Genomic DNA, 25,184 nt, shown 5'->3' on the forward strand with positions numbered 1-25,184 from the left:
AAAAAAAAACCAAAGACGAAAACGAGCAAAGAAGGAAATAACAACCATCACTTCATAGCAAATCCAAAAGAGGAAAAGTTATCTTCCAGACTCTCTAAAAGACTCTTCAAGCATAATTCAGACGGAATATGTCATTCAGCACGTAGAAGCTCCCCTGAGGCGTCGGCATCAAATGAAACATCTATGGAAATTAAACAAAAAAAAAGAAAAAGGAAAAAAAAAGGCAATTAGGTCTCTCGTCATTAGCATTTGATACATATAGGTTGATAGCAATGATTGCATATACAAAGAGAAGCCTTACTTGAAACGAAAAGCACATAAACAGAAAGATAACATAACTTTCAACATATCCATGAACTGCTGCTCGCACTTCTGCTATTATGAACAACTACGAGGGGCGGACAAGATAAACATAAACCAAAAAGTACAAAGGATTGGGGATTAAGTATAATTTGTTTACAATCATAATGAACTTTTCTATTTAGAAAATAACCAGGGGATAATATGCTGAAAAAAGTAAAGAGGAAACTGACATTACGGATCAAGTTTAACCAAAGATGACTTTCGTGGAGGCAAAAAAAAAAGGGGATCACTACAGAAAAGTCACAAACACAAATAAAACACGGACGAATGCTCGCAAAACAATTGCACATATTACACGCACGCGCGCGCACACAGCTTTTGAGGGGAGTTAAATTCTTTGCCAATGATGCCAAACAACAAACTATGCACTTATTTTGTCATTTCATTGAGCTTTTGAATGGAGTTAAATTCTTTGCCAATGACGTCAAACAACGCACCGTGCAACTATTTTGTCATTTCATTCAATTGGAATAATTGTAGTCAAAATTCTTCGCCACGGTCCAAAGGTCCTATCACAATCAATCCAATCCTAGAGCTTCTTTGTTACATAGTTAGGCATTTTCCTCGCAGATTAAGAACCCCAGACGTACACTTGATCAATCAAATCACTCTCGAGCAACATAGAACCAACCGTCTTCTTCACAACTTATGAAGATTCAAAAGTTCCTTTTCTTTTCCCATCCAACCTACCTTCATCAGCTTTTCTTATTCCTCTTTTACAATAGTCTATCATATTTCTGGTTCATCCAGCTCGTAGAAAAATGAGAAAACAAAAAATAGCACAAGGGTCAAATATCTTTTTTCTATATACTTTGTGCTCCTAAAAAAGAGAACCTCAAAATCAATCTCTCATCTAAAAGCTATGGGGCATGCCAAATCCATGCCTAAAGAGCAAAAATTCTCCTCCTAATCGTAGCAAGCAATCAATAAAATCGGATTCAAATCTCAAACAGGTGCATAAGATTTCCCCTAAAAGAACAATTAACTAAGAAAGAAAACCCTAGATTCATAATCCACAAGGATGAAATCAAGGAAGCTTAGAGACATAAGGCTCCAGACCAAGAAGAGACATAGGGAAGAAAACAGGGCACATCAGATTAGTCGAAGACTGTTGGCTTAAATGGGCCAGCATCCTGCCCTGTGGCGGGAGGCCATGTGGGCCGAGTCATGTTCGAAATGGCGTGAGGCTGGGTTGGGCCGAGTCATGTTCGAAGTGGCGTGAGGCCAGGTGGGCCGAGTCACAATCGAGACCCGTGGGCGCTGTTTCTGTACGCTTTAAGTGAATTGGTTGCGTATTTCTAACAGCTCGAGCTTTTGGGATTAATGGTTAGCGCCAACGATCCGACAAAGACACCCTAAACATCAACAAATGACCTCATTCTCTATTGATTAGACCACCTTGCAAAAAGAAAGTAAGCCCCCTCCCAAAAAAAAACCAACAAAAGAACACAACACACGGAACCCTAAAACAGGCTGGCCACAAGGAAAGCATAGAATGTATAGGAGTAAAGGCACATCAATTACACTTTATCTAGTAGGATCGACCATTATCTGATCGCCAATCATCATTTAAACATGATTGAGTGAACACCATATCATATCAAATAGAGGGGGAAAAATTAAAAATCTAACAATGATATCGTTCTCAGGTTGCTTTAGCACCAAAAAAAGTTAAAGAAAGAAAGTAGTGAAGGGGAAAAAAAAAAACCATAAATCTGGTTGATCTCTTCCTCCGTTTTAACTACGCTGGCTCGGCAGCGAAAACCCCTAGATCCATTTCACCACAAGGATCAAACACAAAAGGCACAAGAAAAGAAGTGCTATCAATCAATCGAGTCATCGATCTCTTCTCTCTTCTTACTTAGATTGGGGAGTAGAATATGGAAGAAAAAATAAAAAGCAAAACTCCAGATGAAACTGAACACAAGTGTCGAAAAATGAGAAGGAAACCCTAGATCCAGCCTCATTTCCATTTCCGCCTGATTGGATACCAAGACCTATCAAATAGCCCTCATTTACATAATAATAAAATCAGACGCTAGAGTAGATCTGTTGCAGCATGCATTCAGAAGTTCGAAAGAGAGGAAGAAACTACTGACCTGGCTGAACTTGAGCTGGTGGTTTTCGCCGGCGAGCTGGATGGCGCCGGAGACGAAGACGAGCATGCCGCCCTGGGGGCCGGAGGGCTGGCAGTCGACGGTGGAGATGTGGTGGAGGCACTGCTGGAAGGGGAGGGAGGTGAGCTTGGCGACGATGGACTGCGCGCCCTGGATCTTGTCGCCCTCGAACGTCAGCATCGACCCCTCCTGGTACAGCCCCCCCAGCGCCGCCCGGTTCCCGTCGAACGTCCTGTAGTAGTGCTCCACGAACGCCCGCGCCACCCCGTCCGGATCCATCGATCGATCGATCAAAAACTCTCGATACTCGATTTCGATGATGATGATGAAGATGATGAAGACGATGATCTCTCTCTCTCTCTCTATACTCTCTCTCTCTCTCTCTCTCTCGGTCTCTTGAGAGAGAGGAAGAGGAAGAGGCGAATGGAGGAAGAAGAGGAAGTGGAGAGGAGGGGGATCGGCGGCGACTCCAAGCAAGATAATAATATAATATATATATATATATATAATTATATATATGAGAAATTCTGAATCGGTGACTAATGAATGTGGTGGCCTATTTGTGGCCTGTAGCTAGCTAGGTTTTTTCCCTTTTTTTTCTTTTTTTCCGGGAGAGTCCCTCAAGTATATCGATATTGCTATTAGGTCGTTTTATTTTATTTTTATTTTTTGTAGTTGTTTAAACAATTGAGGTAGTTTAGTTTAGTTTAGTTTTTTTTTCCCCTTTTCTTTCGGTTTGTAATTGGTCAGTTGATACTGACTTAAAGAGAGAGAGAGAGAGAGAAAAATTATTGATTTTAAATTTTGAAAAAAAATGCAACAAGGATAAAATTTTTGTAGTTAAAAGTTAAAAGGTAAACTTCAAATACCATCCATATAACTTTATACTTTTTTATTTTAGTATTCATGTAGTTTAAAGTGTATCAAGTTAGTGTCATGTGGTTTTATTTTTATTTTTTCGTTAATTTTTTCGTTAATATTTTATTAAATTATATACAAAAAAAATTTCAGATATCACACATAGGTTTATCAAATATTCACTTTAGTACCCTTTAGTTTTAACTTTGTCGCTAATTTAATGAAAAAAATTAGTTGAATCGATAATAAAAATATAAAAATAAAATTATAAGATACTAAATTAATTTACTTTAAACTATAAAATAAAGTTAAAAAAAATGAAATATAGATGAATCGTCAAAACTTTTTTTTTTTTTTTTGAGAGATAGATAGCACGCCATTCGCTTCGCTTATTTCATTTAGAAATAAACTTAGTTTGAAATATGAATCAACTAAGATTCGAACTTAAGACCTCGGATACCAACCATCAAGTCCTTTGCCACTTTGATCTAGGGACGGTCGGTCAAGAGGACATAGCCAAATTGAAGTACCAAATAGTAGACCACAAAAAAAAAAAAAGAAAAAAAATGCAAATAAAATAATTTTTTATCAAAAATTTAGAGACTATGATTTACGAATGCAATTTAGCCTATTTTTCACTTGCTGGTATGAAGATCGGTTATTCGATCCCCCACTAATAAATCGTCAATCCTCAACATCTACGAAAAGAATACTATATTAAGTACTGAATTTAATTCTTCAAAAAAGAAAAACACAAAAAAAAAACTTTTCTCACATCAGGAAGAAGTACGTAGATGCATACATACATACATGGCTAACATATATATACATGGATAATACATTTTAAATATCAATATATATGCTAAGTACGCCAACATATTTTCACGCGTACATTTATACATTCGCATAGTAGTAGTAGTAGCAGGAGACGCAGAACAACAAACAAACTACAACCTATAGCTAAGTACATGCGACTCTCCGACAACCATGGACTAGCGTTTTACGTGTCCAGTAACAAGAAGGGCAGCGGCTGCACCTGCGTCCCCCACCGCGGCAATCGCGGGACGTCACGGTGGGGGATCGCATTCCCGCCGCTGCACTCACCGCATTCGTCGCCGCCGCCGCCGTTGTTGCTGCTGCTCACGCCTATCCCGTCGCCACCGTGCTCGTCTTGCCTCTCCATGTTGAGATACTTCCATATACGAGCACCATGCGAGAGCCACGTTGAGTGAGATGATGATCATGATGTTAATAATGAGGGTGGGTAAAAGATGATCATGAGAAGCAGCTTACTGATTGGAGTACCCTCCTCTTTTCAAGAAGCTTCTCCCCCTGCGAATCCGCAATATAACAAGTTAAGAGAGACAAACTGAAACGATCGATAGTGCGCGTAAACTTATTTTAATATGGTAACATGCAAGGTTATCTTGCATGTAAGTGGTACCACGACTCTTTCGGGTTCGTTCCCTCAGCAATTTTGAAGATTCAATTGATCTCTATGCTCTTATCGTGCTGGTTCAACTGCGCCGTTTAAGTAGAACTTTTTAAGAAGCACTAGCAGCCTTTTTCCACACTTTTGTTACCATCCACTCAGTCTATCCTACTGCAGACAGATATTCAGAGGAACTTAGTTTGCGTTAGCTTCTCGTTACAGCAAAAGCTTAAGAGCTTTGTTTGCCGAACACAGGCTATCTGTCTTCGGAGTACAGAAGAAGTTCAAAATCCTAAGCCCTAACTTGCACAAAGTGATGAATAGTATTAAGGAATCATGATCTCTTAGTCTTTGCTGAAGGTTGTTGAGAATTTATCATGAGATACTAGTGGGGATGCTAAAAACTGTTGGAAGAGGATCATCAGATGCTGGTGGTAATCAAACAAAGAAAAGAGATTAGTTAGCGTGTAGTTAAGAGCTGTCGCACCCGAATTGTTCTATAACTAGTGGAGCGGTTTGTCTGCAGTGTGCGACGTTCAACTAGCCCACTTATCTTGTCAACTTTGACTGAAGCATCTCAGGCCACAATGTCTAAAGTCGGCTTCTGCAAAAAGCTACAAACACTAGCGGGCTAGTTGCGCCTTACGAAAGTGATTTAACAGCCAAGATCTATATCTTCCTAAGTGGATTAGTGCTTATCTAGTCTAGTACAGAATTGGGACATTGATGCTATGGACAAAGAAGATTCCTGACCTAAAATTTCCCTTTGCATCACCCCTATCAAAGATCATATTCTAGTTGTGAAATGCTAAAGATTCCCAATATAAAAAATAGAAGAGCACTTTTTCTTTAATTTTCCCCTTTGCATCCCCCCGTATCTAAGATCATATTCTAAAAGGTGTGAACTGCTATGCACTATACATAAGTGCATCGGATAATCAAAGTTATCTATGTTGATCAAATCGACTAGAAAGAAAAAATGTATAAAGTTTTCACATACCTTTTCCTGAAGCTCAGCGATCATATCCATCATCACTTGAGTCTGTGTGCATGCACAGCACCAGATTATAATGTAAAATCTGTAAAGTTGCTTTACCATTTTCACAATTTGGCATAATAAATTTGAACCGCGGATGTCATTTTAAAGATCCATACTTCTTTCGGTAAGAAGTTTCTTATCCAAATCAGGAAATTTTCCTGCTAAACAGGGGTAAAGTTTGCTAACCTTTCGGGCAATTGTTTGTGTTAATGCACCATCCAGTTCACTTTCAACTTGGTTGAGCTCATCAAAGCTCAGCTGTGCGATGTTTGACTTGTCTAGTGACCTGAAATGTACTCTGTTGTGCATCAACAAATAGAAAATCGTGTATTGGTGTTTTAAAATAGAGTGGTGCATCACCTTTGAGAAAACTCCAATAGCTCATCTTTAGTTCTTGGACAAGCAAAGCCCTTGGTGCCCTGCAGAGGTTGAAAGTTAATTTATGAAATAACATAGTGTAACCCCCATATTCTGAGTGAAATTCTCAGCACTACTTGTAGGCATATGCATAAATCTACGACATAGGCACCAGTAGCATGCCGTCATTTAAGTTCTGTTTATATAGAAGGGATTCCATTTATGTTTTTGGTTCAGAAAATGCTTTTGAAACATTGATCTAGTCCACAAGCTCTTTAGTTGGAACTTTTACACGGTTAGGTGCTGCTTTCGAGAAAAACTTTCTTAATTTTCATGTCAAATAACAAAGCAACAAAACCACAACATGCTGCACTGATAGTATACTTACCTGTACTATTCTTTCTGCATGTGAAAATTGTCGATAGTGAGCAATTATTTTGTCCATGCTGAAAAAGAGATGCAGTTGTTAGTTCATATTCAATTGGTTTGTTCTTCTTCATAAATGTCAAAGTGAAAAAAAATGCATTTCACATGCCTAGTTTCAATATTGCATAAAACAAGGTCCGTTAAGTCGCACATGAATCCTAAGATAGGCAAGTTAATTCTTATATGTTAGAGCAGAAGGCTTGCAATTATTTCATTCGCTATGTATAATGTCTAGCCATCTTCCCCTGTTAATGCAATGCTTCTCTCAAAAGATTTTCACCAATTCAGACATGAAACTCACATATTGAAAAGAGTAGTTCTTTGTGTACCTCAGAAGGCCCTTAGAAAGGTTTTTGCGGAGTTAGTATCTTATAGTTAATGATTGTTCAGAAGCAAAGGTTTGTTATTACAAGGGTGTGCTCGGTTCGACGTAAAACTATGAAAAAAAAAATTTCGGTGGAAAAAATTTTCGGAGGAAAATAAATTTTATGTCTTCTAGTGTTTGGTTTATAGAAAAAAATTTATTTTTTGTTACGGTTGTTTGGTTGAAAGAAAAAGAAGAAAAGGTTATATATTTTTTCTTATTCTATATATTTTATATTATTGATATATAATTATTATCATATTACATATATTAGTATTATAGTTTATATTTATAAATAAAATATATTTAAAATATATTATACAATAATTAAGTATGTAATGTAATGTATATAATATAATAGTATATATTTAATACTATAAAATAAATTACTAGATATTTATAAATAAAATATTATATAATAAATATATTTATATTAAAAATAAAATACTATTTTTAATATATATATATATATATATATATATATATATATATTATATGTAAAAGAAAAGAGGAAGGAGACCTCTCTCTCGCGGTCCACGAGGTGGGGTGTGCCTTATGGACCGCGTGCCTGCTGCCCCTCTCCCTCTCAATCTCGTGATTTTTGAGTGTTGGTTTTCGTTTTCGCTCGTTTCGAGCAAAAAACGAAAACACGCGTTTTCATTACAATTCGTAAAAAAAAAAAAATTTGAAAAATTCTTTTTATGATCAAACAAATATTGGAATCTTACTTTTTTACTAAATTTATTTTCTTGAGGAACCAAACTCACCCTAAGCCGAAATCGATCACTACCATTTATATCATTTATATAGTGCTAATTCTCACCAAAATTCATTCTTTGATCATTACAAGTGTCCCCTCTGATAAACTGCGACTTATTTCACAAAACTTCAAGAAAAAAATAGATAAAAAATTAAAGCTTCAGAGACATATGGGAACATACGTGAATCGAAAACAACCACAAGGAACGGAAAATAACCTGGTACTCAATAATTCTCAAACAATTGTAACATGAAATTAGTGATTTGACCCGTCACAACTATCGTACGATCAGAATCGATAGAAATGACAAAAGATGGACCAAATATCACATAAGAGTAAACTTTCTTAGTTTCTCCATTTGTCTGTAACTGATTTTCCAGTTAAAAATAACCTTAAGTGGAACTAAAGTGCAGGTGAAGAAATTTTTCCACATAATTATTTTATTTTTACTAAATTTTTCATACTACCTAGCACATAAGAAGACGAAAAACAAAGTTACAACAATTGATTTTTAATTTTGAAATAGTAGAGTGGCGAATGAATTTAATTTGCCCCAAACCAAATAAGTAACTGCACCGTCCCTATGTACAACAAGGCCAAGCAGAGAAATATCGTGTAAATATCTCCACCTATAGGGTTTAAATCACAACTCGTAGTGAGAAAAAACCTCGGCAAACAGAGAACTACTTGGCGAAGCTCGTACGAACGGATCAAAAACCTAGGGTTTTAATCAAGTCATAGTGAGAGAGAGAGAGAGAGGGGGGGAGNGTCGTAGAGCTTGCCCTTGGCGGAGAAGACGACGAGGCCGACCTCGGCGTCGCAGAGCACGGCGAGCTCGCGCGCCTTCTTCATGAGCCCGGCCCGCCGCTTCGAGAAGCACACCTGGCGACTCGCCTTGTCCTCGATCCGCCGCAGCTCCACCCTCCCCCTCACCATCGCCGCGCCCTTCCCCGACCCCCACAAAACCCTAATCCCCGCCCCCACGAACGAAGACGAAGACGACGCAGAAGCGGGGGAGGAGGGGATTTGTAGGGCAACATCGATGGACGTATCGATCGATCGATCGATCGATCGATGACCTCTCTCTCTCTCTCTCTCTGGAATCGCAAATGGGGAGAAAGGGTGGTGGGGAAGGGGACGAGAAGAGGTTCGCGTCGCCATCGACCTCATCGCGATCGACACGTAGGTCTCGTGGAGGGTGTTTTATTCGGCTTTCTGTTGTCGAGCACCTGCGCCTCCTCCTCCCCAGTCCTCACTCGCTCGCTCCCACTTCTTTTTCGTTTTTTTTTCTTTTTTTCTTTTGCTTTTTATGCCCTCGTACGAGGAAAGGGTCGTCGTTTTCCGTCCGACGTGTCAGCGCGAGGAAACGACACGTTTCGGGAAACAGATGAGTGTTTCCCGGACCAATAGGAATTCGTAACGTGGCAACGTGATGAGTTGTCCCGCACTTCGCGCGCGCCTAGTTGCAAGAATGTCCCGTATAATTTCGAATAGTTGTTGGAGTGGAGGAATTCTACACTGTCACACTTGCACCACGTTATCAATAACAAGTTAATCACATTCCTTCTTTTCAAACAAAAGTATAATTAAAATACTCTTTTACAATCATGATGGGACATATATCCTTAAAAGGATTAACTTGATTGGTTTGTTACGCCACGTCACTAATACACCCGTTGCATTCTAAAATTTTTCGTTGGAGTGGGGGAGTACGAAAAGGAGTTGGACATAGAAGAAACATAAGGAAATATAAAGAAAGAAGAGGAGAAAAAATAATGTAATTATTTCTAAATTTATTTAAAGAGTGTAATTTTTATCTTAAAAAATGTAATTTATATATTAAAAGTATAATTTATATTTATAACAGTATAACGTTCTTTTAAAATAGTGCTCTTTTTTTTTTCGTTCTCTTCTAATTATTCTTTTTTATTCTCTAATTTTTAGCCTTTGATTAATTTTTTTTAGTTTAAGTAAACAAAAATGTATGACCAGAGATACTGCAGTGGAGGTAGAGTTGGAGATGGAGGGCAAAGAGATGTTGGGTATAGAAAAAGCACGAGAAAGCAGAAGTGAAGGAGGAGAAGGAGAAACAGAATAACTATCCACCTAAAGTGCTGTGCTCTTAGGAGTACGGAGGCCTTTGTACTCCTGAGCCGTATTAGATGATAGAATTTTCGAATTGATAATCGACTCTGTTAGATTTAATCTAGCGTATTTGAAGTTTTTAGAACATATTTTTTGTGATTTTTTGATATCACTAATCTAGCAATCAAAAGGATTTAACATTAACGGCTGAAAATAAAAACTTTATAAAAAGTGGTGATATAGCACTAAAATTTTCAATGAAAAATATTAATCTTGTTGTAGATAGTATAAAAAATTTTGTATCAAAATTTTATATGATTTGAGTACTTTTACGCCGTTAAATTTGAAAACAGCAGACATCAACCATTAAAAATTATTGATTTTGAACTCTTTCAATCACTAGGTAAATAATATCGAAAAATCGCAAAAATTATTTTCAAAAAGCTTCAAATATGCTAGATCAAATCTAACAGAGCCGATAGTTGATACGAATATTCCATTATCGAAAACGGCTCAGAAGCACGGCGTCTCCTAAGAGCACAACAGTCTTGCTCTAAGATTTACATTATATATTTGGATAAACAAATAGAGTTTTCTCAAAGTGAAAATGTATGAAATTTACTTGACTGGTGAATTAAATTTAAGCATCTAGGTGTAAATATTTTGATTTTGTGATCTAATATTTCAATCATACTTACTTGACTGATGGATTAAATTTAAACATCTAGTTGTAAATATTTTGATTTTATGATCTAATATTTCAATAATTTTAATTTCAGCTATTTGATGATTCCTTTGAACAAAGTTTGGACATTCATTTTAATTGAAAAATAGTAATGCTAAATGTACAAAACATGGAAACAAAAACTATCAAATAGCTCAAATCAAATATATCAAAAGATCTAACATCTAAATGATTTTTCTCGCAGATTAAATAACACCAATATCAAGTGAAATGAAATGAACAATGTGTTTACCAAGATTAAAATCTTACTTTCTTATTCTACAATGGTCAACCGCTTGTTCGCGACAATAACATTAGATCGAAGCCATAAGATCAGTTTTACTTCAAAACGAACAAGATAAGAAGAGAAAAAAAAAAGAGAAATTGAAATTCCATAAATAGTACATAAAACCCATACACAAACACCCAGAAGTAGCACATTCCTTCTACCCAAGAAAAGGATGGTCTTACAGTATCAAAATGTATCAAAATAGTTGTTTTCGCCGCTTATTCTCGCAAAAGCAGTAAAGCAATAACTAAACTGCTTCTTCATAGAGGAATGTTAAAAGCCTTCTTCAGCTTCTCGACTTCCAAATAAGCAGTGGAGTAGGGAAGAAACTCCGAGAAATGGCTTTGCATGAGATCGTTAATAGCCACCGCAAGCTTCGGGATCTCCAGAGTCTCCTCGTGGGTGAGTTTCCGAACAAACCGAGCTGGGTTTCCGGCCCAAAGTTCGCCGGTCGGAATCCTCCGGCCCGGCGGGAGAACTGACCCGGCTTCGAGGATTGAGTTGGTCTCGACCAACGAGCCCTCCATGAGGACCGAGTGTTGGCCGATTATGCACTCAGGTTCGATCGTGCACGAGCGCAAGAGACAGTACCCGCCGATTGTAACATATCGATCGACGGATGTCTCGGCTGGAAGTCCTGTTGAAACTAGAGAATAAGGACCGGAAAGGTTTAACTTCAATATAGTTAAAATGATAGAGTAATGTGTACCTCAGCCTACACCTCAAAATACAGTTGATAAGCCAGCTTCGCACATATGACAACTATTTAAAATTCAACTTTTCAAAATTAAATGTCTAAATCACATATCATGAACGAATTTCAAAAAGCTAAATAATTAATTAATTATCATATGTACAAAACTGACTCATCAACTATATTCTAAGATATATTTTAAGATACTTTAACCAAACTAAATAGCAATAACATAGAACAAAGCTCTTAGGAAGGATATTAATCCCAGTACTAAGGACAGAATCTTCCAACCACGCACTAGCAAAGGGTTTGAGGTTTATTACTTGTTCATTACTTCATTAGGTGCTGTGAATTCCTTCATTGTTACAGCATATGGCAACACCATTTCGGCAATACAATATTAAGACAAAAGTGAAAAAAAAAACATCAAATTCAATAGAAAAGGAACAAGCTATTGAGACCGAATAGAGACTCACGACTGTCAAGTTGGTCCAAAAATTCTTTAGGAAATCTATTTAGAATACCGGGGATCTTTATAGTTATGACTTGCATATATGTCACGCCATTGTTTCCTATAAAGAAAGTCAGATCAGATCAAAGCCCAAAAGGGCTCCGGTTATGAAAGAGGGAGGTACATAGTCACACAGTAAAGTACTATATACTGCTGATAAGAAAAGGGGTCTTTGACAAGATTGATATAACAAGAAGAGGGTACCAAAAATTTTTGAAACTAAGATGAACAAGCACATATAGAACTTATTGGCCTGACTTCTAGAACAGCTTCTCTACGTTGGGATGCAGCGACTAAATGCATGATGAACAAATAAAGCTAACAGCATTTTTTTGTGAAAAGAACCCAAAATAAACTTCTTGGCTCCAAAAATAGGCCCAATTTGAACCTTCTGCTTTGCTGCAGCAGAATGCTTCTTTAGGCAGATATGTTTGAACAGCAAAATAATACAAGCTCCAGACAGAGAAAAAAGCCCTTATTTAGGTGCTTCGTGGACCGGTAGAGGAAATATGAGAAACAAAGTACGTCGTAGAATAACAAGTTCACTGTTTAAAATAAGGCTAAAAATCAGATTAGCTACTATTAAATGTGCTGTACTAACTCTATGACCTGACTCTTGCATATGCAGTGGCCATGGGTTAGAAAATATGAAGCAGAAATCAAGGAAATGAACCAGAAAGAAGATGAATGGGGATTAGATCAATAAATTTACTGAGTTGTCGGTAATGATTACAGACATTCATTTCTATGTGAAGAACTACAGAATCATCAGAAGGAGCAAGGTAATGCGAGATAATTATTCTCCAACAACTGGACATGAATGGTTCTTGGGTTTACAACAAAGATTTACCAACGAACAAAATGTTACTCTAGGACAACTAAACTGTTTCAGTTTGCTAGAGAATAATTTACGATTAAAGCAAAGCATAAATTCAGCAAAAAAAAAAACGAAACGAAATTGTACATGGAGAAACAAAGGCCCATGTCCAAAAGTTTGGCAAGGGAAAGACATCCTAATAGGAAAATAAATTTTTGTAGAAGCATACAGTCTAGTGCACTCAGCATGAGATGAGGGCTGAATTCATTGATTCGAGACTACGGCCATCAAGTGTGTTGACTATTGAGACGAATCTCTAGGCATCCAACTTGCATGGCTGAGGTGATATAAAATGAGCATGTCATGGAAGGTTAACTTTAGGAGTAAGAAGCTGATATAGCTATAGAGTACAGATAGTCTTAGTTGCCTTGCTTTGACCTCAAACAGTACCTAACTTAGGTTGTTTCACAGCTACTGTGCAATAGTATTGAGAATCTCGCTATGAAAGCATGACATGCTTGAATCAGTGCCTATTCGACTTGGCTTCTAGAACAGCTTTTCTACTTTAAGAAGTAGTAGCCAGATGTTTGCCACACCAATCTTTATGCTTTTGCTATGACGGAATGCTAATGTTAGCTTTTACGCTCCACACGCAAACACTCCATCTTAAAGTGTCTACTTCTGCTGCAGGAGAAAACTACAAGGAAGATTTTAGTGAAGAACTATCAATACTTCCTCAAGCAACTTTACTCAAATAGCACTTCTGTAGAAGCTCAAGTGCCTATTTGGCCTTACCTGGAGTTTCTGCAAAAGTGCTATTTGAGTAGAGTTGTTCGAAGAAGCATTAACAATTTTCTCATAACAATACTCCCCAAAGCTTCCACCTATTGCAAAAGCAAAAGCTTTACATTGAAGATTTTGCTTTTAAAGCGTAAAGCTTCTTTCATCTCCCAGCTATAGCAAAATCTTTAAGCCTTTTGTTTGTCAAACGCCTAACTACTACTTCTTCGTGTAGAGAAGCTATTCTCGAAGTCAAGTTAGACAAGCACTTAATTATAAAAATAAGCATTTAATATTGGTCATACTTGATAAGAGTTCTTAGAAAAACAAGAACCCACCACCAGCAACAATAACTTCGCTTTTAAATTCAAGCAAGATGACATACTCTTTTCCATGGCCAGTAACAATAACAAGAAGACCATCACCAACTTCTTATTTTCCTAAAGGCTAGTGATATTAGCAGAGCTAAGATTGCTATTAACTAGCAGGTTCGCTGAACCAAATCAAGTTTATCATGCGACAACTGACCAGGTTCAATGCGTGTCTAGTAATAAAAATACTGTCCTCCTAATATCACTGTTCTTTCCTAATTAATTCCATCATATTGTTGCAATTAGGATCCACTTTTCCCAAGACTGTCTTCTGTCGAATTGACATTCAAGCTTTCTAAAATTCTTCATATTATTCTGTCGCTTTTCTAACTGAATTAAAATAAAGTACAAATTCTCATTGTTGTCCCTTTAGCTTCTCCAATCACTAGTATGCACACAGCTCCAAGGTCATTTCACTCAGCAACTGCTTACTCTAGTGCCATCACCACCGGTTGATAGATTGCTCCGACTTCCAAAATCTCATGATATCCATCATATATTTGATAATCGGAACAACGTTAGTGCATTACCTCTTTCTCCCACCCTAACTTAACTGATTATTCTACTACTAGATCTTTTACTGTTTATCTAGTCATGATTAACTGGCTCGAAGGGACTTGAATAATTTGATAGCATCCTGAGACTATTAATTTCAGCATTCTAATGTAGTAGCCTACACTCTGCTAAGAATTTGAGAAATCCCCGTAACGCAAAATTCAATCTCTACTAATCAATATTATCATTTTAAACTACACATCAAAATAACAAAGGATTTCACAAGTCAACCTCTTTCCCCTTAACTTCCTGAAGGAATTAACCTATCACACCTGCTATAATTTGATCATTCAAACAATCACTACAATTAACTAACCTGTGATCTAAGGCTAAACATGTTTACAAGTAATCTTTAAGATTGGCAGTAAAAATAAAAAGTTCCAAAAATTCGGGTATCTATACCAGTAGTAAGATCTCGCAGATCCCATAAACTGATTCGATGTCTCAGTTTCAATCAAAACGAAACCAAATTGTTGGATCCATCGAGTGAAGAGGTGAAAATGGGATCAAAATTGATAGGACCTGTAGGGGAGGACCACGCGGCGTGGAGGACGCATCGCTCCTGGACATTAGAGGAGAAGCCGAGGGTGATCTTGTTGAGGTCGCCGCGGAGGACGGAGCCGTACCACACGGAGGCGGCGTCGTAGATCGTGACCTGCCCCGCGAGGACGGCGTTGGGGGCGACGAAGGCGTCGACGGCGATCTTTGGGACCCACTGCCCGAGCGGGATGATCTGCCTCTGGCCCCTGTAGTCCCACCGCACCCGATCCCCGGAGGTCGCCGGAGAAGACGCCGGAGGAGGCGGAGACGCCGCCGGATGAGCCGCCGCCGTCTCGGAGGAGGAGGAGAGGGGGAAGCCGCGGCTGAGGAGGGGGCGGAGGGAGGAGGGGACGGAGGCTAGGGTTTTGCGGGAGAAGCGAGCGAGAGCCGCCACCATTTTTCTTTCTTTTTCCTCTCTCTCTCTCCTCTCTATCTCTCTCTCTCTCTCTTGCGATCTTCGATTGGGGGGAAGGGGAAAGAGAGGGGTTGTTTGTGTTGGAGTTTTTGTGTGTGTGTGTGTGTGCGTGTGTGCGTGTTTGGTTGAGTTTAAACTCTCGTTGCTCTGCTTCGTGAGTTCGGGTTCCACAGCGCGATTGCGCGATTTGGTCGCAGTGGACGAGAGTCACGAGACCCAGTAACAAACTATACTAGTTATAGTATTCTATAATTAAAAATATATTAATTTAGTAATTTTTTTCTTTTTCTTTTTTTCTGTGAACCCTTAGTAATATTTGGTTAAATCATATACAAAAAACTTCATAAACCCCATCTCGATTTATTAAATATTCTCTTTAATTTTCTTTAGTTTTAACTTTGCCACGAATTTAACGGAAAAAAAAAATAAATAAAGAGGATAATAAAAAGAGAAAAAAATCATATCCTATATTTTTGTGAACTCTCTTTTACTTCCTAAGATTCCCAATGATTCAGCAGAGAGCTCCACTCAAGAAAAATTAGCTGACACAAACAGGCAAAAACTACTACATAACAAGATTACAAAAACAACCATCGTTTATTAGTCTCTTTATTCCCAAGTTAATACTAAATTTCACAGTAAAGGCGCATATGTTTTCACCTGGAATATATATCAACTGAGAATAACAATCTTCAAATTCAGTATAACTACATTTATTTTCCCCAGATACCAACTCAAAATAACACAAGCTTCAACAGATGATTGTGATATTAAACCCTCGCCATACTTTTTTTTGAGTTACTATTCGATAACGAGGCAACGTTCTCACTCATAGAGTCCTTAAAATATCAGTTCGTCATATGAATTGACTTCAATTATTCTCTCCTTAAAGATCTCTAGATTTCTACAAAATTCAGAGCTCAAAATGGATACGAGTAAATTGAGCACTATAAAACATATAACACGTATATTTGCAAAACCAAAGAGACCTAAATTTTCGCTTCTCTTCTACTGCGAATAACTAGAAAATGCCAAGTAGGAAATATGATACACATGGAGAATAATAACACTTGAATGGGCCAGTTCATCAGCTCGCGGTACTCCGGGTTCGGGAGAGAACGTTGAGTCCGGGTAGCTTCCACGCAAAGCGGTTCGAACTTGATGTGCTGGTATTAGTGTTGCTCTGTTCGGTGGAAGATGAGGCTCCGTTGGAGTGTTCAGAGACAACTGGTTTCACAGAGTTCGATCTGGAGAAGCCTGGGGGAATTGCACTAGCCTGGAGCACCTGAAATAATTGAGTTCAAATCATGAATTAAGAGCAACAAAAGAAAAAAAAGTTTTGTTTCTTTTGGCATACGTAACCCCTGCAAATATGCAAAATAGTGCAATTATCCATCCCGAGTAATAGTATTTGCACATGCACACCATTGGAAACCGTATTTGTCTGTATTCATGCCCCTACCAAGCCATGAATGCAAAAACTGTTATTGTGTTAGATACTCCTGGGCAGGGGCACGAGCAGATAAGTTAGGCTTTTAGAGGCACACATGCAAAATACCAATCACAGATGAATCCGATTGATGGCAACGCTAAAACCGTGTTCCTAATTTGACCTGGCTTCTAGATTTGTTAATTGCTCGAAAGCAGAAGCAGACTTCCTAGAGCTTCTAGCGGTGGCACAAAGCCAGAATGAGCTTCTAGATGCAATCGGAAGTTTATGGGCAGATTCGAAAGAATGCAAATTACAGCTTTTTCGAACAACACGGATATAAACCTGCCTCTTATAAAAATGGTGTCATATGTAAGCACTCTACCATCTAATTCGGTTTAATCTTTTCCTATCAAGGAGTTCAATGAGGAAAAATAAGAAACAGAATGTAACAATTGGGATGTGGTTTACTTTTAGACCCGAAGCAGAGATGGCTGTCATGGTGCGCAAAACCTACAAAAGGAAATAAAATATTATTAGATGAAATGAAGGTGCTTATTTATCAGCTATACTTCAAAATTTAAGGAATCCCAACCTTAGGTGTCTCAACTGAAGCTGATGAAGATGCTAATGGCGAAGGTGTTTCGAGTGCTGGAGGGGGCAAAGAGCCAGCCTGTTATGATTGGTGATTGACATCACAAAGTTAGCAAGCGCACAAAAAAGTGCTTCGAAATTGCCAATGGAATTTTTGCATATACACCCTGTGAAATCTGAATTTTCATATATGCCCCAAGAAAAGCAATTATCCATTTCGTGGGGGGAAAGTTGGTTTTTAATTAGAAAAAACAGTTTTGTGGGGCATTTTCCAACTACAAGGTTATATGTAAGACGTTAATATGTTAAGATGTCTCATTGGAAAGTAGTTCCCAGTTACCCTTGTGACTGGTGAAGACCGCGAAGATTCAATAGCTGGATAGGAAGCACTGGATGGCAAAGCCTGAAAAGAATAAATAGTTGATTAGATCTAGCCTTCTATAGAAAATAACAACTTTAGTATTAAAAATAATGCCTTTTTAATAACGCTTGCACATGAACATGCTAATATCCTGGAATACAAACCTTGACGATGAAGTAAAACAAGGTATTTTTGCATCTATATATCATTAATTAAGTGTGAGGAGGAGGCAGCAATTATAACAAATCAGCATGGAGTGCTCAGATATTGAATGGATTCATGTCCTTTCATTAGCTAGTACGGGTTACAAGTTCAAATTGTAGTGATGCAGGTTTATCCCATGTAATTAAGGCCTCACAGAGACCATAAAAAAATGGATGAATCTACATTTTTTTCGACTTAATAGAAGAAGGAAACAACAACAAGAAGTTTCATCAACTAAAACAAATGCTAGAACAATAAGTTCAAAAATAACCAATATGGAACAAAGCCCAATCAAATATACTAAATAAAATGAAAACAAATTTAGCAACGATAACTTGCCTGAGTAGACTCTGCATTTCGGTTTTGCTCCAAGGTATTCGCAAACTTGCATAATCTGTATATCCCTTCTGTTGTATAATCCTGATAGTTTATTCAAAACCCTACCTATTAGTATACTATAGGATAGAAGCTGGAAGAGACCATCATAATGATATTGCACTCAAATACCTGACTTGACTCAAGCTCATAAAGTTTTGTTTCCTGAGATTAAAAAAAAGCTAAGAGTCGGCATTATTCTTAGAGAAATGAGAGTTAAATAAGGCTAAGTGCAAGATAATTCACCAGATTTTGCACTACAGAATGAACAGATTCCATTTCCAGATGGAAGTTACTGAGGTCTCCATGCATTAAAGTGACCTAGAAATGAGTTGATACAGAAGAATTTTATTCAGGTAGTCAAAAATGTGAAAAGATAAAATGCAGAAAACCCTTTTAATTTTTCTGATTATCACTTTGCCGGGATGACATTCAGAAAACTCTACTCAACCCCATAAACATTTATGCAGTTTGTCTTTGTTGCCCCTTTCCTCATTGTTATATAAGAATATGGCTCAGTGTTCAGTGAAAATATGATGCGTTTCTACTCTCAAAATATATATATATATATATATATATATATATATATATATATATGATGCGTTACTATCTCTAAAAACTACCCATGTATCACACAATCAGTTGAGGTCAGAATAATATTTAGTAAAGAGCTTGGAAGCCTTTCTCATCAGATGAAGAAGCACCTACATGGCCAAAATACCCCATCATCAACAAACAGGAGATCACATTTGAAGACAAAAGGCTAGCAATAACATCGATCCAGCCATAGAAAACGTGTAATGGGTATTCCGGAACAGTCATTATCTGGTTTTATAAGGTGATTATAAGGCAACTGAGAGAAATGAGATGGAAGGGGGCGAAGTAACAAACCACATTAATTAAGGTGTTTACTGTATATTTTTGAATTTCAGGGGGCAAAATCATAATTGAGAAAATGTCAGAGTAGTTTCTGCATTTTAAAAATTTTAAAAAAGGTCCCTCACCTGATCTTTGGTTTCAATAGTGATCTCCTTGCATTCATCTAAACGACAATCGACACGATCAATCCTAGAAGATAAATGCCGCTTTGCAGCCTGCAGAATGGAATTTTGATATTAAATATGAAGGAAAAAGAAGGCAATGAAGTGGGATAAAAAAAAAAGCAACCCATGATAACATTACTTTATAGTGATGTTTTGTCATCATCAAGCATCTAAGCACAAATTTTTATTTGTCTTCGGAAGCCCAATGTAACTTGTAACTAACAGGCCAAAATAAGAACAATTTGGAAAGTTTATGGTCTAAAATTAGTACAGCATTTGATGGAAGCAGTCCTCAATTGAGTAAAGTATCCTTTACAATCTTTGTATCATAAACTTTAAAAGAGAATTCCTGTTAGTGTACAGTTCATAACTTAATAAAACAGGATATCACACGATGTAATTTAATTATAGAAAAAACATATATTAACCGCAGTGGAGCTCATCATCTAAGTAATGATTGGATTAGTTTAAAAGACGGAGACAATTAAAAATCAAAAACCACACTAAGAACTGAAAAGAACAAAAAAACTTACAGCGATAGAAGAAGAAACTTGCTCAAGTTGTTTGCCTACTGCAGTGCAAGCATCAGATAAGCCACGCCGAGTCACAAACATCATATCAGAAAGCTTCCAACCCTACAACAGATGACCAAAACCTCTGATTAACATGACTACAGAGACATTTAAGAATATCCAGAGGAATATGACAGAAGTTCCACAATATTTAACTAGACTTTTATACAAGATATACAAATCAGCTCTAGTAATATATTTTGAATAGTTGTTTGATAATAAATTTAAGGGTCCGATTGGCCTAGTTGTGGGCTCTAGGGAGTACTGCTGCTGAAAAAGTACAGTAGTAAATAGTGCGGTGCTGTTCTTAAAAAAAAAAAAAAAAATTTGTAGAGCGTTTGACAGCATTTGTTACAAAAATATTGTCTACTATAGAAAGTTGTTACATAAAAACTCTGATAAATTATTACAAAAGTAAAGTATATTAAATATATATAAATTTAATTAAATGGTCAAATTAATTACTTTTTATTAATATTCCCTTAATTTTTCATGTTTTAAATTTCAAAAGAATTGGTCTATTAAATAAACAATTTTGTCAAAATTTTCAAAAATTCTACAGAACTTGGTTTTTTAGCAAACAAAATTATGACAACTAATAGCTAACATTTAATAAAATTATTATCGAACAATAATTTTTGTTTAACTAACTGCAATATGAAACTAAAGAACCTAGAAGTTCAAGAGATATTAATTCAAAAAATTAAATTAAGTAAAAATTAACAGGAGAGACAAAGAGAGAATTCAAAATCAATTTGAAATTAAAGTTTTAACTTTAGTACAAATTTTAAATTTAATATTAAAATCTGATTTTAAATCTAAATTGAATGTAAAATTTGAATTCAAATTCACGTTTTAAATCTGGAATTCAAAATCAAATTCTGAAAATAACTTTAAAATTCAAACTAAAATTTGAATTTGAATTTAATATTAAGCACAAAGTTTGAACTTGAATGCAGAATTGAATTTGAATTTAAAATTCAAATCCAAAATAAAAATTTAAATTTAGAATATAAACCCAAAATCAAATTTATAAGTCAACTGCAAAATTAGAATTTACATTCGAAATTCGAACTCCAGATCAGAATTCAAATTTGAAATTTGAACTAAAGACAATCTAATCATAAATTTTGAAATTCAATTCAAAATGTAATTTAACTTCAAATTTTGATTTTAAATATGAAATTTAAATTCTAAACCAAATAATAATTAACCTACAAAAAATAGGTTGGAGACCAAAATAAAAAAAAAAATGCTAAGATTAAGGACTAAAGATATAATTAATCTTCTGCAGAAGCTCCTGTAACGGAGCTTCTGCACTTGGGTTGCAGATTGCTGAAGGATTGCAGAACGCACAAAAGTGTGTTCCGCCCTTCTCGCCAAATGCCTAGTTATAGGCTGATCCACGTTTTGGCCCGGCAAAAGTCAGGCCAAACGGGTGATAAGGAAACTAGTATTCACTAATTACTTATATGTATTAATTAATTATACGTATCTGGCTCAGACTTCACTGGACCTCACATGATTAACATTGATGGCTATAGGCTATTTCAACCTGGGAATTGAGAAACACAACACAAATCCTAATATCTCTTTAGATTCTCCTTGATTGTTTTATTAGCATGTGTTTGCTATATCGCACATCCAGCCTGGTTACAATCAACTGATAAAATTAGTCTGGACATAATCACCTCGCTTGTTCCTTTACTATCAATGTTAAGTCTTGAGATAACCTAAATCATTATCCACTTTCCCGTGAAATGTTTAAAATATATTTTGTATTGTCAAATACATAATTTAAACTTAATAAAATCGAACTGGTAATAATCACCTTGCATTGTCTCATTTTCATCAATCTTGAGATGACTTGATCATCCATTTCTATGTCACATGAATTTCTGTATTTCCTTGTTCTCTCTTTATCTCTTTAAAGCCTTACCGCCTATAACTCTAGAAGTGGTTTAGGTCCAACTATTAAGACATAAGCCTTATGTCCTAAAGTGATTATTGTAAAATGCTTGCTCTTCCTTTTTCTACTTTCTAGATTTCAAGCGATTATTTGAACGAGAGCTGGAAGAGCATTTACCTTCCACCTTATGTATCCATACCCAACAGCTCCAACAATAATCACAGCTGTTATACGATATGTACCAGAACCTGCAATAGAATATATGATAAACGATAAAGAATGCCACTACAAACGATAAGGATAAAGCAGTTCTAAATTCATTACTTCATAGGGGGAAAAGCTACGCTTTAATCGACTTCAAAAAGTGAAATGAATCTTATTTTCTAATTATTTTCTAACATAGCAATAAATCTTTGTCAAAGGAGCTGTTTCTTGCAAAACTACCCACATCTAAAGTTGGGTACCCATACAATTCATGGAAGAAAATGGTTTGCAGTAGAAGTTTCTTAAAGGCAATTTTTGTAAGTGACTATTCAGATTTTGAAAGAGCATATTTACATATACAATCTTATGATTGTAAATATCTTCATAAACAAACAGTACATAACCTACACATAAATGAGGCCAGAAGTTGGAAACTTTTTAATCATATGTCACGAACCTGTTGTGGTAGTATTAGTAATAATAGTAACTTCCTTCGTTGCGAACCGTTGCAGCTCTTGCCTTAGAATATCGACCTGTAGAATTTCATAGTGCCTTAATTCCCACAAGAGCTTGTTCATTGAATGAAAAAAATAAGGAATACAAAATGCCTCAAAGTATAAACAAACTAGCAGATTAAATCTACATACACACACTTTGATCTTGAATACTATCGGTAAACAAACGGGCTATGTAGTTGCCGATTTGTTTTCAATGATAGAGCTTCCAAATTGAGGATCGATACCGTTAAACATAATCCAGATCATTTAAGTATCTAGAAATCAAATTTTTCGATATTGTTCTGTTGTGCATCAAGTGAATGCAAAAATGAAGGGCTAGAAATATATATCCTTTTAAAATTAATGATAGAATTTTTGTATTTAAGAGGTGTATATCTTGTTTTAAATAGTTTTAAAAAAAATTTAACAAAAATTCAACTGATTTGGATTCTTTTACACCGTTTAACGAGCAAACACCCTGTATCGATCGTTAAAATTATAAATTTTGCGGCGCTTCGATCATTTGGCGAATGGTGTTGGAAAAAAAAAGGGTTTAGATGGCCCATTAGAAGCAGAAGAAAGAAAGAGAAGAGTCATCAGGAGCAAGATAATTAACCTGAGCTAGTAGAGAATCGGTATGCGGTTTACTGGTGGATTGATTGCTACCATCTTCCTGCCGAAGGTGCTTCGAGAATATCTACAATATTCAGAAACAAATGTAAGGGACAGAAATATACATTTTGCTAAGTAATGAAAGGCAGTTCTCAAGCAATAGTCGGTAAGGCTATTCCATGTTAAAACAGTTCTAGATGGAGTACCTTCGAAGCACCAGAAAATATCTTTGTTATGTCAGACAAGCTCGCTTTATCGCTAAGTATGGATCCGACAATTCCTGCAACAATAACCGGAAAACTGATATACAGTTTACATATATGGGAAGTCAAATATTACTCCTGAGAATTTGCATTATACCATTATTTTTTCTGGGTCCAAACAGGACAAATATGGTCATCAAACAGAACAAGAAATGAATATATTGCTAAAGAAATCTTCGAAGCAAGAAGAAAAAATTAGACAAATAGGTTAAAACTTGAAACAACAACTAACATAAATGACAGATCTAAAAACAATCAAATTTACTTAAAATCAAAGCAAATTGAGAATTCATAGCCTATCATTGCAAGTCTGCATCAAGAACTCAAACTCCTAGAACGCTTACAGATAATAAACTTTTGTTTAGGCGCATATAAATCTGACTGTACTTAGTACAATCTAAATGTGGTAACCCAAACTAAACTTTTCTGAGCCTATGTTCTCTAACAAGTCCAAGTGATTGTAAATTCATTACTCAATACTACTCCAGGCAGTTCACTGAAAACGCAGTATCTACCATATCTGACCAGTGACCATGACCCTAACATATTATACCATCCAATATTCCCTTTAAGCTCAAAAGTTCTTAGTAATCAGCATAATTAGGCAAACTATGAGTATGTCAAAATCAATACAAGAAGCATTTTTTTCAAGTACTCACTTCGTTATCACAAAAGGCCACTTCATCATACTTATCTCCTGCTCTCCTATTCTGCTTCACATCCAACTCAATATTCCGATCTTTCAAGAATTTTACTCAACAAAACTAAACCAAAGAAGAACACTCAGATGTTCCACAGCTTTCATGATATATCTCACGCTCAAATCCTAAGCAAAAACTGCTTTCTAAGCAATCAATACGACAGTCACAACACTTTTAAGTCGTTAATTTCTTTTCTTTTTTTTTAACTTAATACTCATTCTACTTTAGTACCAACGTATCCACCAATTAAAACCACATCAAATTCAGTTTAAATCGCAACGAAGAGAATGTTCGCAACAGATTGAAGCACTAGCATACCCTAACACCAAATAATTCGCGGAACCCTACGAATCGAAAAGAAACAATAACAACAACACAGAAAATCCTCGAACAAACACTCGGGTTTAAGAGGATCAGAGATCAATGGAAGGGGAAGAGGAGAAGAACTGAAGAACCTGCTCCGATGACGAGGGTGAGCTTCCCGAGCGCCATGGCCGATCGAAAACCCTAGACGATCACGCGGGCACCACCGATCATCGAATCGCTCTGGCTCCGCGATCGAAGGTTCGATTCGCGCGGAGAGTGCGCCTTCTAGGGTTTTGCGAGTTCTAGGGTTCGCGCTCGACCCCAACCCTTTGCGTTTTCTCCTCCACTCTCTACCCACAAGCTCTCCCCAAGTATTCGCCAAAACGCCGTAATATACTCTGCTGAGTACTCATAAAGATGCCCATAATTGTGACCGTATTTACGGAAGTGCCATCGTAGATACCGTATTCGCATACGGTGTCTCGCGTAGAAACTTTTTTTATATCGCGGAGTCGTGATACGCGATATGTGCCGTCCGATTGAACTAACGGACGATTCAGATTGGAAAAAAATCCTAAATGAACCGCGTGCACCGTCTTCATTTGTGAACCGCATAC

At 36.7% G+C, this 25,184-nt stretch overlaps 5 protein-coding genes across 5 annotated transcripts; all 5 read right to left on the reverse strand.

The window, feature by feature from the left end:
• On the reverse strand, positions 34–2,894 carry LOC109725995 (nuclear transport factor 2-like). The gene is made up of 2 exons (XM_020255417.1): positions 2,463–2,894; positions 34–181 (listed from the first exon to the last, which is right to left on the reverse strand). Exons 1-2 carry the CDS (start codon positions 2,757–2,759, stop codon positions 107–109), a joined length of 372 nt encoding a protein of 123 aa, XP_020111006.1. The 5' UTR covers positions 2,760–2,894; the 3' UTR covers positions 34–106.
• On the reverse strand, positions 4,094–6,640 carry LOC109725347 (transcription factor CAULIFLOWER-like). The gene is made up of 6 exons (XM_020254504.1): positions 6,555–6,640; positions 6,170–6,228; positions 5,996–6,095; positions 5,771–5,812; positions 4,632–4,670; positions 4,094–4,530 (listed from the first exon to the last, which is right to left on the reverse strand). Exons 1-6 carry the CDS (start codon positions 6,609–6,611, stop codon positions 4,339–4,341), a joined length of 489 nt encoding a protein of 162 aa, XP_020110093.1. The 5' UTR covers positions 6,612–6,640; the 3' UTR covers positions 4,094–4,338.
• Positions 8,452–9,003, reverse strand: LOC109726017 (MADS-box transcription factor 58-like). The gene has a single exon (XM_020255449.1). It carries the CDS (start codon positions 8,884–8,886, stop codon positions 8,452–8,454), a length of 435 nt encoding a protein of 144 aa, XP_020111038.1. The 5' UTR covers positions 8,887–9,003.
• Positions 10,774–15,610, reverse strand: LOC109725776 (gamma carbonic anhydrase-like 2, mitochondrial). The gene is made up of 2 exons (XM_020255124.1): positions 15,065–15,610; positions 10,774–11,451 (listed from the first exon to the last, which is right to left on the reverse strand). Exons 1-2 carry the CDS (start codon positions 15,477–15,479, stop codon positions 11,075–11,077), a joined length of 792 nt encoding a protein of 263 aa, XP_020110713.1. The 5' UTR covers positions 15,480–15,610; the 3' UTR covers positions 10,774–11,074.
• LOC109725808 lies at positions 16,157–24,933 on the reverse strand. Its single transcript, XM_020255174.1, has 14 exons — positions 24,717–24,933; positions 23,504–23,577; positions 23,302–23,382; positions 22,646–22,721; positions 22,162–22,232; positions 20,037–20,138; positions 19,465–19,554; positions 18,707–18,781; positions 18,593–18,625; positions 18,425–18,505; positions 17,861–17,923; positions 17,522–17,599; positions 17,398–17,439; positions 16,157–16,782 (listed from the first exon to the last, which is right to left on the reverse strand). Exons 1-14 carry the CDS (start codon positions 24,751–24,753, stop codon positions 16,585–16,587), a joined length of 1,101 nt encoding a protein of 366 aa, XP_020110763.1. The 5' UTR covers positions 24,754–24,933; the 3' UTR covers positions 16,157–16,584.

The sequence above is a fragment of the Ananas comosus genome, linkage group 20 (genome assembly GCF_001540865.1).
Source record: "Ananas comosus cultivar F153 linkage group 20, ASM154086v1, whole genome shotgun sequence".
NCBI classification, from domain to species: Eukaryota; Viridiplantae; Streptophyta; class Magnoliopsida; order Poales; family Bromeliaceae; genus Ananas; species Ananas comosus.